Below are 14,682 nucleotides of genomic sequence, written 5' to 3'. Positions count from 1 at the left end.
TTACCTCCCACACTTGATTTTATTCTGTTCAATGGAGAGTAAACAACAACCTAACATGTGCTGTACAAATATAATCTGATGAAACCTGTTCATGTGGTGGCTCCTTCTGACCACAGTCCTTCAAAGAGTCAGACACTCACAGGTGTTGGGAAACAGTGAAGGTGCTGAAACTGGATGTGATTCCTGAGCTCTGTTTTATGCTGCTTTATTATGATGTACATATCTAATCATTTGTATGATACACACCTTCCTATATAGCTTCATTAATGTTTGAGAAACAAACACAAACACATCTGGTCCATGTTTTCTATTTGTGAAGTTTATTGTGCAGATAGTACAGAGAATGAAGTGATTTGGATCCGCATGTTTGAGTGAACTACAATGATGAGTGTAACAACATCATGGTTAAGATAACATCATTACAATTTGAAAAGAAGAAAAAACAGTTGACTTGACAAACTGACACAAAACAAAGCTGATGTCAAACATCTGTCTCATTAAATACTGTTTTTTTTTCTGTACTCATCAATCTCTGCTTACATTTCAGATTTTACTTTTTAGGAAGAGCAGGAGGAGCTGTGAGTTTGGTGAGCATATTAAGAAAGTCCTGGAAAGACAGGTCTGGGGCCCACACAGACGCAGGCCGTTGCCCGGCAGCCTTCAAGAAAATCAGAAACATTTGTTGTCAAACACACAAAAGAGGATGTCAAATGGTTTTTACAGTCACTGACATTCAGGTGTGTTGTATGTTGAGGGATAGTGAGAGCACTCACCTCATGGGAGTTGGAGCTAGACTGAGGAACTGCTTTGTGCACCATCTGTGGAAAATCCACAAGTTTGATATTACCAACATTATACTATCACAGTTAAAGTGGTGTCAGAACACTGGTATCGAGTATGACAGTGTTACACTTACAGGATGAGCCAGAGCGAGGCTCAGGAGGCATCCAAGCACAAGTGCTACCTTCAGCATGGTTACAGTGATCACACCTGTTGAAAAGGAAATAATAAAGACTTCATTAACAACAGCAAAATCACCACCATCCTCACACAGAAAATACAGAAACCATATAATCACCTTTGAGTCTTGAGCTGACTGTCTCACAGATGGTCGAGGAGGTTGTTGTGCTATGAATGTTGAGCCTTTCTTATATATACTTACAGGAGCGGCTGTCACCTCATTGATATACAGCAATGTTGGGAAACTGTAAACATTAGGAAATCTTCCACTTCCACATGTCAAGATTTGATTAATGATCAGGGATTAAAAACCACACCTGGATTATATGGTATGTGGCATTCAATTACAGTTTCTTCAGTTCATTTGATCATCAAGATGGCCGCAGCGTGAGTGAGCCAGTCTGAGTCATGGTCTTCTTGCTATTTTTTTCATCTTAAACCTGTGGCTATGAATTGCTTGATATTAAATTACATTTAACAAATTAGTAGGACTAACCTAACAAGGTGCGTGACTGTCTTGACTGAGTGACAGATTTACTCCTCATATCTTTAAGGAAATCAAATTACCAACAACTGATCAAACAATGGATCCAATCCAAATGAAGTCTCTGTACGATACCATCCATCAAGTTAAACAGGATTTAATGACTTACTTTGACACTAAAGTTGATCCGATCTTTGGCACCTTGAGTGGTATGGAGAGATCCCTATCCACATTAGGGGGTCATGTGTCGCTACTGGAACAACGTGTCAGAGTAAATGAAGACAATCTGACGGATCTCTCTACCTGGGTCAAACAACTCGAAAATGTAATAAATACCTGGTTGATAAGGTCGAGGATCTCGACAGTCGGAGCAGATCTGCAAATCTCCGTGTGGTAGGTTTGAGAAGCAAGTGGGCCCCTTTGGAGTGATCCCATCGGTTCTTTGCGATGCGTCACGGAGCTGAAGTATCGAACGTGCATGCGTGTATTTGAACCCTCCCAGTGTGTTTATGAAAACCATCACCAGGGTCCAGGGCCAGCCCTGCGGGGGAAGGGGGCGGTATGGCACCCCAAGACCGCAGGAGCGCCCAGACCCCAAGACCAGGGAGCCGCAGAGGCCGCAGGACACCACGCAGGCCCAAGGACCCGGGGCGGCAATGGCCGGCACCCCCGGAGAGCCAGAGACACACCCCAGACAGGCGAGGCAGGAGGGCCCGCCCACCCACCGCCCGACATGGACCGCCCCCAACCCAAGGAGCCAGGCACGGGGGCCCGGCACCGCCCCCGGGGAGAGAACCAGCACCGCAACATCATGGTTAAGATAACATCATTACAATTTGAAAAGAAGAAAAAATAGTTGACTTGACAAACTGACACAAAACAAAGCTGATGTCAAACATCTGTCTCATTAAATACTGTTTTTTTTTTCTGTACTCATCAATCTCTGCTTACATTTCAGATTTTACTTTTTAGGAGGAGCAGTTCGAGTTAGTTTGGTGAGCATATCAAGAAGGTCCCGGAGAGACGGGCCTGGGGCTGACACAGACGCAGGGTGTAGCCCGGCAGCCTTCAAGAAAATCAGAAACATTCATTGTCAAATATACAAAAGAGGATGTTAAATGGTTTTTACAGTCACTGACATTCAGGTGTGTTGTATGTTGAGGGATAGTGAGAGCACTCACCTCACTGGAGTGAGACATAGACCAAGGAACTCCGTTGTGCTCCATCTGTGGAAAATGCACAAGTTTGATATTACCAACATTATACTATCACAGTTAAAGTGGTGTCAGAACACTGGTATCGAGTATGACAGTGTTACACTTACAGGATGAGCCAGAGCGAGGCTCAGGAGGCATCCAAGCACAAGTGCTACCTTCAGCATGGTTACAGTGATCACACCTGTTGAAAAGGAAATAATAAAGACTTCATTAACAACAGCAAAATCACCACCATCCTCACACAGAAAATACAGAAACCATATAATCACCTTTGAGTCTTGAGCTGACTGTCTCACAGATGGTCGAGGAGGTTGTTGTGCTATGAATGTTGAGCCTTTCTTATATACTTACAGGAGCGGCTGTCACCTCATTGATATACAGCAATGTTGGGAAACTGTAAACATAAGGAAATCTTCCACTTCCACATGTCAAGATTTGATTAATGATCAGGGATTAAAAACCAAACCTGGATTATATGGTATGTGGCATTCAATTACAGTTTCTTCAGTTCATTTGATCATCAAGATGGCCGCAGCGTGAGTGAGCCGGTCTGAGTCATGGTCTTCTTGTTATTTTTTCATCTTAAACCTGTGGCTATGAATTGCTTGATATTAAATTACATTTAACAAATTAGTAGGACTAACCTAACAAGGTGCGTGACTGTCTTGACTGAGTGACAGATTTACTCCTCATATCTTTAAGGAAATCAAATTACCAACAACTGATCAAACAATGGATCCAATCCAAATGAAGTCTCTGTACGATACCATCCATCAAGTTAAACAGGATTTAATGACTTACTTTGACACTAAAGTTGATCCGATCTTTGGCACCTTGAGTGGTATGGAGAGATCCCTATCCACATTAGGGGGTCATGTGTCGCTACTGGAACAATGTGTCGGAGTAAATGAAGACAATCTGACGGATCTCTCTACCTGGGTCAAACAACTCGAAAATGTAATAAATACCTGGTTGATAAGGTCGAGGATCTCGACAATCGGAGCAGATCTGCAAATCTCCGCTTTCTCTGGATACCAGAGGCCGCAGAGGGCCGCAACATTCTTGGATTTATGGCTGGTCTGATCCCTCAACTCCTGGGTAAAGACAACTTTCCCACACCGCCGGCTATCGAGAGGGCACACCGCACTCCTGTCCACAAAGTCCACTCAAACGAGAGACCCAGTCCTAGGCCTATCCTGATCAAGTTGCTCCACTTTCAAGATAAATTAAAGATCCTTCACCTAGCTCGTGGATAAATAGATCTGACTTTTATCGGCAGCCGCATCTTCATCTACTCGGACTATAGCGCTAACTTGACGAGAGGCTCCGGGAAATGGGTCTCGAATATTCCCTTTGTTATCCTTGCACTCTGAGTGTTGTAGTTGATGGAGAAAAATGACTTTTCAGCGACCACAAAGCTGCTGAAGCTGCCTTCATAACATCCATGAACTCCTCCATGAACTCTCCTGTATAGCCTACTGATCGGTAACCTTTTTTGTTGATTGCCTTTCTCTTCCCTCTTTTCTTATTCTGCCACATCGCTTCCGCAGCCATTCTACTATCAACTAATTATGGTTACTGACTTCTTAATTAAAGCATATCTAAAACGTCTTCTCTGTTATTTTGGCTGCTAATCTAAGTTAATGTATGAAGTTGATGCTTACTGGTAGTGTTTGCTGTAAGCTGTCTCGCCACCATAAAAAGGAATTGTAGTGTCGTAAAAAGTCGTATTGACTGTACTTTTTTTTTTGTTGTTGTTGTTTTACTTGTCTGCATTGGTCTTCATAGCTTAGCGCCACAAAAGGGTGTAAGCTTCTTGTGAAGATTGATGCACTGTTAATCTTGCAGTCAAGTATTTTATACCCATAATGCGTGGTTGTGGCCGTCACCCACCCTCCCTTGAGACTAGCCTAACAGCCTTTATTGGAAAAACTTCCTGATATGAGCCAGAGAGGGCCGTGATACACCAAAGTGTGTCAAGGGGAAAGTAAGGAAACAAGCAAGGGGGAGGGGGCAGGTGCTTAAGTCCTGAGTTATATAGTGACAGTGCATGCAGAGAAGAAGGAGGAAAAACAAACAAACAAATAAACAAACAAACAAAAAAAAACATGAGAAACAGGCAGTGTAGCTGATGTATTGTGGCCTTGAGGTGGTTGTGCTCCATGCAGATTATCAAAAATAAACATATACATGTCTACTATACTGTACTGAAAAACAAAAACAAAAGAGAAGTCTATGCTGAACACCAAAAATGTGAGAGTCTTGGTGGAGGGGGAAAGCCCGATTGTAGAGAAGAGTTTCCAGCGCAGTGTGGTAGGTTTGAGAAGCAAGTGGGCCCCTTTGGAGTGATCCCATCGGTTCTTTGCGATGCGTCACGGAGCTGAAGTATCGAACATGCATGCGTGTATTTGAACCCTCCCAGTGTGTTTATGAAAACCATCACCAGGGTCCAGGGCCAGCCCTGCGGGGGAAGGGGGGCGGTATGGCACCCCAAGACCGCAGGAGTGCCCAGACCCCAAGACCAGGGAGCCGCAGAGGCCGCAGGACACCACGCAGGCCCAAGGACCCGGGGCGGCAAACATTAACCCTACACCGTGAATGTGAATGTGAGTGCCCATAAGTGTGATGTGGTGCATTAAAATTGAGGGACATAGGAGACAGGTGGGGGCAAGGCTGATGACTACAGCACACTGCTGTCCTGCAGCCCGTGCAGCCATAGGCACCTGGAACCTGTTCCCATCTGTCCCACAAGATGTAGGTGTATGTGGTGCTTTAAAATTGGAGAACAGATAAGGATGGACCGGGGGGCAGCATGGAGGGCTACCGGACACCACTGTCCCATAGCCTGACCCATCATGAAGCCCCCCAATCCATCAGTGGTCTGCACCTCGAAGAGTGAGTGTATGTGGTGTGGAGTGTATGTGGTGCGGGCCCCCACGCCTGGGAGGCAGATCTTGTTTGCTCCTATTAAGGATTTTCTTTTTGTTTGTCTTTTCTTGATTAAACTTACAAGCGTTACATAAAAATATGCATTTTCTATTTGTTTGCATTTATTTTTCCCATCTGTGTGGTCATAAGTAGTACCCTTAATAATTTCAAAATGACCTGCTAAAGGCACCTGACTTAATATATCAGTGCAGGTTTTGTTTTGAGCCACTCTAATGTCTTCGCTCTGAAGCAGGCCAAGCTCAGAAGTGATCTCTTTCATTTCTTTGGTTTATTTTCTTTGGACTTGGGTTAATAGGCTAGTCTTGTGTTTGTTTCCTGTGTGTGTGTGAATCTGTTATGTATTTTGTTGTGTTTTATGTGTCTAATTGTAATGACTATTTATTTAGTAATTTTGAGTCCTACAAATTACTCCCCTTGACTTTTTCAGTTTTACTTTGTCTGTTCAGTGGTGTTACTCTCTTAAACTTTAAATATCAAATTGGACGGTGATAAAGGTCTGAAAATAATTCATCTAAACATCAGAAGTCTTCTACCTAAGATTGACATGCTTTGAGCATGGGCTGAACAGTATAAAACTGCTGTTGTTACTTTATCTGAAACTTGGCTCACTAACAAAATATCTAACAATGAAATTGCACTTGAACTTGCTGATTTTGTCTTATATAGGGTTGATAGAAGTGCAAGAGGAAGTGGTGTATCCACATATGTGTCTTCTAATTTAGTCTCAGAGTTAATTATTCCGGGCGGCACGGTGGTGTGGTGGTTAGCACTGTCGCCTCACAGCAAGAGGGTTGCCGGTTTGATCCCGGGTGTGGGAGCCCTTCTGTGTGGAGTTTGCAGTGATGAGTGGAGGAAAAAGATACTCATCACTTAAGTGATGAGTGGAGGAAAAAGGAACCAAATGCTGTTTTAAATAAAAAGGATAGTTGAAATTAACACATTTGGAGATAAATTGCAACCAGTGAATCTGTCTTCTTATATCAGGTGCGGGCAAGTCAAGAAGTTCATACATTGTGCAGTGATCAGTTGTGAATGAGCATTTAAGAATAAATCTACACAATCTATTATAAACTACAGTAAGAGGAGCAAGAATTGCAATGCAATACACAGAATCAGCATAATCCATTATTGGCAATATAAGTTGAAGAGCAATCTTTTTTCTGACCATAAGTGGGAAACAGTTTCTGGAACGGAAAAGGTCAGAATCAAGGTATAGGCTCAGGTATTTGGTGTGGTCAGCTTTCTGCAATGTAGTGCTATCCAGACAGGAAATACGACATCAATGTGTTTTGCACTTGGATTTGATATTCTGTTGACTGCCAAAAATCATAGTATGTGATTTAGTTTTATTGAGGAGTAACTTATTAACTGCAAGCCAGTGTTGTAAGTTATTAAATCTGTACTATATTTGTATGTGATGTGTATGTATAACCATATCATCAGCATAAAGCTGAACAGAACACTTACAAATAGAGGGAAGATCATTAATAAATATGGAGAAAAGAAATGGGCCGAGCATTGATCCTTGAGGCACACCATGCTGTTGAGTTAAAGTGTCAGATTTGTTTCCATTAATAACAACACATTGTTTTCTATTGTGAAGGTATGAGTTGAACCAGAGTAATGCAGTGCGTGAAAGGCCAATAGCGTGAAGTTTATCCAGAAGAATGTAATGATTAACCAAGTCAAAAGCCTTTGTCAAATCAATGAAAATTGCACCAGTTAGTTCAGAAGTGTTCGAAGCAGTGAGAATATCGTTAGTTAGTTTTAGCAGTGCAGCAATTGTAGAGTGATTGGAACGAAAGCCAGACTGAAAAGGTGACAGGATATTGTTTTGATTAAGATAGCATGACAGTTGATTATAAATTAATTTTTCAAACACTTTAGCAACAGAGCAGATGACAGAAATTGGTCTATAGTTGTTCAGATCTAGTACATCGACACCTTTATGTAAGGGAGTGACGTGGGAACATTTCAAATACTGGGTAATTCAAAGGTGGACAGAGACATATTGAAGAGATCACATGGAGGATACATACGTACATGAGCTGATAGTTTTAGAAATCTGGCTTCAATGCCATCCAACCCAGGACCACTACTCATTTTGAGATCATTTATAACATTCTGTACCTCAACAGGTGTAATAGTCCTAAAAGAAAATATGCTGTTAGTAGACCACAAAAAGATGATATAGAGAAGAAACTATAGAAGAAACTGATGAGAAGTGCTTATTAAAGGCATTAAAAGTGGTTCTTGTAAGATTTTATTATTAACTTTAATTTGCTTAGGTACAGATTTGTTAGATGCATTAGATATTGTTTTGATCTTAGAACAGAATTGTTTAGGATTTTTGAAGTTTTCAGTAGAGATTCTTTGTAATAGTTAGATTTGGCATTTCTCGCCATAGTTTTACTTAGATTTTGTAGCCTCCTGTTTTCATCCAAATCAGCATGATTCTTAGACTTATGAAATGTGGCCTGTGCAGCATCTCTCTGCCTGAAAAGACTAATTAAGTCAGCGCTTATCTAGGGAAGGTGCCTGCCTTTTACTTTGGTAGTTTTTAGAGGAGAGTGTTTGTCAATAACTGTATTCAGTTCAGAATGTAAAAAATCCCACACATCCTGGACATCTGGTATTAACTGATACCTATCCCAGTTAATTGCAATTATATCATTAATAAATTGATCTACATTTAGTCTTTTATATTGTCGAATTGTAATTACACTGAACAAAAATATAAAAGCTAAACACTTTTGTTTTTGCTCCCATTTTTCATGAGCTGAACTCAAAGATCTAAAACATTTTCTAAATACACAAAAGACCATTTCCCTCAAATATTGTTCACAAATCTGTCTAAATCTGTGTTAGTGAGCACTTCTCCTTTGCCGAGATAATCCATCCCACCTCACAGGTGTGGCATATCAAGATGCTGATTGGACAGCATGATTATTGCACAGATGTGCCTTAGGCTGGCCACAATAAAAGGCCACTCTGAAATGTGCAGTTTTATCACACAGCACAATGCCACAGATGTCACAAGTTTTGAGGGAGCGTGCAATTGGCACGCTGACTGCAGGAATGTCCACCAGAGCTGTTGCCCGTGAATTGAATGTTCATTTCTCTACCGTAAGCCGTCTCCAAAGGCGTTTCAGACAATTTGGCAGTACATCCAACCGGCCTCACAACTGCAGACCATGTGCAACCACACCAGCCCAGGACCTAAACATCCAGCATGTTCACCTCCAAGATCGTCTGAGACCAGCCACCCGGACAGCTGCTGCAACAATCGGTTTGCATAACCAAAGAATTTCTGCACAAACTGTCAGAAACCGTCTCAGGAAAACTCTTCTGCATGCTTGTCGTCCTCATCGGGGTCTCGACCTGACTGCAGTTTGTTGTCGTAACCGACTTGAGTGGGCAAATGCTCACATTTGATGGCGTCTGGCACGTTGGAGAGGTGTTCTCTTCACGGATGAATCCCGGTTTTCACTGTTCAGGGCAGATGGCAGACAGCGTGTGTTGCGTCGTGTGGGTAAGCAGTTTGCTGATGTCAACGTTGTGGATCGAGTGGCCCATGGTGGCGGTGGGGTTATGGTATGGGCAGGCGTATGTTATGGACAACGAACACAGGTGCATTTTATTGATGGCATTTTGAATGCACAGAGATACTGTGACGAGATCCTGAGGCCCATTGTTGTGCCATTCATCCACGACCATCACCTTATGTTGCAGCATGATGATGCACGGCACCATGTTGCAAGGATCTGTACACAATTCCTGGAAGCTGAAAACATCCCAGTTCTTGCATAGCCAGCATACTCACCGGACATGTCACCCATTGAGCATGTTTGGGATGCTCTGGATCGGCTTATACGACAGCATGTTCCAGTTCCTGCCAATATCCAGAAACTTCGCACAGCCATTGAAGAGGAGTGGGCCAACATTCCACAGGCCACAATCAACAACCTGATCAACTTCTATGCGAAGGAGATGTTTTGCACTTTGTGAGGCAAATGGTGGTCACATCAGATACTGACTGGTTTTCTGACCCCCCAGACCCCCCCAATAAAGCAAAACTGCACATTTCAGAGTGGCCTTTTATTGTGGCCAGCCTAAGGCACACCTGTGCAATACTCATGCTGTCTAATCAGCATCTTGATATGCCACACCTGTGAGGTGGGATGGATTATCTCGGCAAAGGAGAAGTGCTCACTAACACAGATTTAGACAGATTTGTGAACAATATTTGTGAGAAATGGACTTTTGTGTGTATAGAAAATATTTTAGATCTTTGAGTTCAGCTCATGAAAAATGGGAGCAAAAACAAAAGTGTTGCATTTATATTATTGTTCAGTGTAGCTTGGGAGGTAATTTAGGCAGTTTGATTTTCCATATACAGTACACAGTTGCGTGGTCACTAAAACAATCAGACATAATTCCTGATTTTAGGAATCTGTGTGGATGAGAGACTAGTATCCAGTCAAGTAGAGACGTTTCCTCGTCAAGTTAGCACTATAGTCCGGGTAGATGAAGATGCGGCTGCCGATAAAAGTCAGATCTATTTTTCCACCAGCTAGGTGAAGGATCTTTAATTTATCTTGAAAGTGGAGCAACTTGATCAGGATAGGCCTAGGACTGGGTCTCTCGTTTGAGTGGACTTTGTGGACAGGAGTGTGGTGTGCCCTCTCGATAGCCGGCGGTGTGGGAAAGTTGTCTTTGCCCAGGAATTGAGGGATCAGACCAGCCATAAATCCAAGAATGTTGCGGCCCTCTGCGGCCTCTGGTATCCAGAGAAAGCGGAGATTTGCAGATCTGCTCCGATTGTCAAGATCCTCGACCTTATCAACCAGGTATTTATTATCATTTTCGAGTTGTTTGAGCCGAGTACAGAGATCCGTCAGATTGTCTTCATTTACTCCGACACATTGTTCCAGTAGCGACACATGACCCCCTAATGTGGATAGGGATCTCTCCATACCACTCAAGGTGCCAAAGATCGGATCAACTTTAGTGTCAAAGTAAGTCATTAAATCCTGTTTAACTTGATGGATGGTATTGTACAGAGACTTCATTTGGATTGGATCCATTGTTTGATCAGTTGTTGGTAATTTGATTTCCTTAAAGATATGAGGAGTAAATCTGTCACTCAGTCAAGCCAGTCACGCGCCTTGTTAGATTAGTCCTACTAATTTGTTAAATGTAACTTAATATCAAGCAATTTATAGCCACAGGTTTAAGATGAAAAAAAAAAAGCAAGCAGACCATAACTCAGACCGGCTCACTCACGCTGCGGCCATCTTGATGATTAAACGTACTGAAGAAACTGTAATTGAATGCCACATACCATATAATCCAGGTTTGGTTTTTAATCCCTGATCATTAATCAAACCTTGACATGTGGAAGTAGAAGATTTCATAATATTTACAGTTTCCCAACAATGCTATATGTCAATGAGGTGACAGCCGCTCCTGTAAGTATATATAAGAAAGGCTCAACATTCAGAGCACAACAACCTCCTCGACCATCTGTGAGACAGTCAGCTCAAGACTCAAAGGTGATTATATGGTTTCTGTATTTTCTGTGTGAGGATGGTGGTGATTTTGCTGTTGTTAATGAAGTCTTTATTATTTCCTTTTCAACAGGTGTGATCACTGTAACCATGCTGAAGGTAGCACTTGTGCTTGGATGCCTCCTGAGCCTCGCTCTGGCTCATCCTGTAAGTGTAACACTGTCATACTCGATACCAGTGTTCTGACACCACTTTAACTGTGATAGTATAATGTTGGTAATATCAAACTTGTGCATTTTCCACAGATGGAGCACACATGGCTTGCTCGGTCTAACTCCAACTCTAACTCGGGGTCCAATGAGGTGAGTGCTTTCTCTCTCCTCTACAATTCAGCATTCAGCACTCCTGAATGTTAATAACTGTAAAAACCATTTAACATCCTCTTATGCGTATTTGACAATGAATGTTTCTGATTTTCTTGAAGGCTGCTGGGCCACAGACGGTGACGGTGCCAACATTTTGGCAAGATCTTCTTGGCATCCTCAGTAAACTAATAACTCCACCTCCTGCTACTACTAAAAAGTAAAATCTGAAATGTAATCAGAGATCTGATTCAAAGTCCAATGAGGTGAGTGCTTTCTCTCTCCTCTACAATTCAGCATTCAGCACGCCTGAAAGTCAGTCACTGTTAAATTCCTTAGAGACTCCTCTGCTGTACAGCTGACATTGGATGCCTTTGTTTTTCTTTAAGAGTCCCACAACCAAGCCAACCATGGTGACTCCTACCACGGCTGCAGTGGATTTCCTACAATGTCTCAAGGACTTTCTTACCATGTTGAAAAATGACCTGCTACAACTACTGGTGCAGCTTCTGCTACACAATAAAATCTAAATGTAATCAATTAATAAGTGATTGAAAACCAGTTTTGCGTGACACAGCTTTTGTTTTGTGTCAGTGTATTACGAAGAACCAACAATTGTTTCTTTTGTTTCATTCTAATTGAATCTAACATTTGGATCAAAGACACTTTATTCTGAATAAACTTCAAAATTGGAAAACACAGAGCAAAGATGTTGGGTTTTCTTAAAATGCATATGTAAGAAACATTAATGGAGATGTGTAGAAAAGTGTGTATCTGTATTCTTAGGTAGGTAGATAGATAGATAGATAGATAGATAGATAGATAGATAGATAGATAGATAGATAGATAGATAGATCATTTCAACACCTTCAGTGTTTCCAAACACCTCTGAGTGTCTGTCTGAGCCTTGTGAGGACTGTGGTCAGAATGAGCCACCACTGTTTCATCATATTGTATTTGTACAGCACACACTGTATCTCAGGTTGCCACTTAGTTTGTGAATCAATATATATTTATTAACTGCTGCTTGTTTTAAATAATAACATTAGTTAAATGTAATGGGAAGTGTTTAATTAGTTGCTGGATAGCAGCTGATCATTTTTACTTGTTGTTAATATTATTGGTGCTACATTACAAATGACAAATGATGGTCATTGCGTATTATAAATTTATGTTGTCGCAACTTTATATTTTCCTAAATTTGAAAAGCTGAAGGAAAATACACATTCGCAGCCTTTTGTTATCAGGAAGGACATTTTTGCTGGGTGCAGCTGTGACAAGGTTTTGTTCTGTCTGCTGCACAGCATCAAACCACGACAGGAGTGTTTTAGAAAAGGAGGGCCTTGCTTGCCCAATTTTGTTGTTAGTTTCCACTTTGTTTTCCTGTAACCTGCAGACAAAGTTAATACCATACAAGTCCAGTTATGAACAAGCGTCCATCAAAATTAGGCAAGGCATGTATTTCTCTTAGCTTATGGGACACCTCTGAAACACGCTGCAGCACATCTGCTGGAATTACAGGAATTATCCTGAGTGGCCGCAATGACCTGGCAGAGATCTGCACTCAACTGAGTGCACTTTTCAAGTTCCATCTGTTTTCTGATTTGCCGTTACTGAAGGGTGGAGATAGAGACTGAACCTACACAACAGCAGTGATATAAAATGTTATCTGACAAAACTAAAACTGATAATAAGATTGGTGTAAACAATCCAATCCAATGGACTATACGATTTCTGTTATGAGCCATTGTTAAAATAGCTCTGAAATGAATCATATCATTTGATCCAGGTGTGGTTTCCATCTCTGATCAGTAGCCACACCTTGAAATGTGGAGAAAGAGGATTTCCCAACAATTCTATATGCTAATGAGGTGACATGTGCTCCTGTAACTGTATATAAGAAAAGCCCAACATTCAGAGCAGCACTACAACAACCTCCTCGACCATCTGCGAGACACTCTGCTCAAGACTAAAAGGTGATTATATATATGGTTTCTGTATTTTCTGTGTGAGAATGGTGGTGATTTTGCTGTTGTTAATGAAGTCTTTATTATTTCCATTTCAACAGGTGTGATCACTGTAACCATGCTGAAGGTAGCACTTGTGCTTGGATGCCTCCTGAGCCTCGCTCTGGCTCATCCTGTAAGTGTAACACTGTCATACTCGATACCAGTGTTCTGACACCACTTTAACTGTGATAGTATAATGTTGGTAATATCAAACTTGTGCATTTTCCACAGATGGAGCGCAAACGAGTTGCTCGGTCTAGCTCCAACTCTGACTCGAGGTCCAATGAGGTGAGTGCTTTCTCTCTCCCTCAACATTCAACACACCTGAATGTTAGTGACTGTAAAAACCATTTAACATCCTCTTTTGTGTGTTTGACAACAAATGTTTCTGATTTTCTCCAAGGTCTATAGACCACGGCCTAGGCCATTCCCAGTGCCAGTGCCTGCACCAGTGCCTGCGCCATTTCCAATTCCACTGCCACTGCCACTACCAGTGCCTGCACCAGTGCCAGTGCCAGTGCCTGCGGTTGTCCAGAACATCTTTGATTACATCACCAATCTATTAGCTCCGCTTATTCCTTCTAAAAAGTAAAATCTGAGCAGAGATTGATGAGTACAGAAAAAACAGTATTAAATGAGACAGATGTTTGACATTAGCTTTGTTTTGTGTCAGTTTGTCAAGTCAACTGTTTTTTTCTTCTTTTCAAATTGTAATGATGTTATCTTCACCATGATGTTGTTGCACTCATCATTGTAGTTCACTCAAACATGCGGATCCAAATCACTTCATTCTCTGTACTATCTGCACAATAAACTTCATAAACAGAAAACGTGGGCCAGATGAGTTTGTTTTTCTTTAAATACATGTGTATGAGAAGTATTTCTGAATGCACCACTCGCATCATCTTCTTCCATTGTCTAAAACAAACCAACAGAACTTGCTAGCTCGTACTAGCTAATGTCTATGGAGAACTGATTTGCCTGCAGCTAAGTCCAGCCCACCAAAAAACATCATACTGATTACTAACAGTAAAAGTGTCTATAATTGTGAAGGATTTTGTTGTGTTACAGCCTTTGGTCATGGTCAGTAAAAGAAATGGGTGATAGTTATGCTTAAGGTCAGCAGAATGCCTGAAAGAGGCCTTGAGGTCAGGCCACTTGACCTTCAGTTATCTTCCAGCTGTGGAAGAC

The 14,682-nt window shown here is 41.7% G+C and overlaps 1 protein-coding gene and 1 long non-coding RNA gene across 4 annotated transcripts; one reads left to right on the top strand and one right to left on the bottom strand.

Annotated features, from left to right (window-relative positions):
• Positions 1-297: 297 nt before the first annotated feature.
• On the bottom strand, positions 298-3,022 carry LOC125885491 (uncharacterized). Of its 3 annotated transcripts, none has more exons than XR_007448909.1 (4): positions 2,931-3,022; positions 2,769-2,842; positions 774-818; positions 298-658 (listed from the first exon to the last, which is right to left on the bottom strand). It is a non-coding gene; the product is annotated as an uncharacterized LOC125885491 (long non-coding RNA). The 3 variants fall into 3 exon arrangements; XR_007448908.1 differs by lacking the exon at positions 2,769-2,842 and adding an exon at positions 917-990 and having other exon boundaries at positions 2,931-3,013; XR_007448907.1 differs by lacking the exons at positions 2,769-2,842; positions 2,931-3,022 and adding exons at positions 917-990; positions 1,079-1,271.
• Positions 3,023-11,116: 8,094 nt separating this feature from the next.
• Positions 11,117-14,321, top strand: LOC125885486 (uncharacterized). The gene is made up of 4 exons (XM_049571041.1): positions 11,117-11,165; positions 11,254-11,327; positions 13,723-13,779; positions 13,895-14,321. The coding sequence occupies exons 2-4, from the start codon at positions 11,271-11,273 to the stop codon at positions 14,081-14,083; spliced, it is 303 nt and encodes a 100-aa protein (XP_049426998.1). The 5' UTR covers positions 11,117-11,165; positions 11,254-11,270; the 3' UTR covers positions 14,084-14,321.
• The last annotated feature ends 361 nt before the right edge of the window (positions 14,322-14,682 follow it).

Source organism: Epinephelus fuscoguttatus, linkage group LG3, assembly GCF_011397635.1.
Source record: "Epinephelus fuscoguttatus linkage group LG3, E.fuscoguttatus.final_Chr_v1".
In the NCBI taxonomy this organism is placed as follows: domain Eukaryota; kingdom Metazoa; phylum Chordata; class Actinopteri; order Perciformes; family Serranidae; genus Epinephelus; species Epinephelus fuscoguttatus.
The sequence above is the reverse complement of the archived record's forward strand: the minus strand, read 5'-3'. Positions and strand labels throughout refer to the sequence as shown.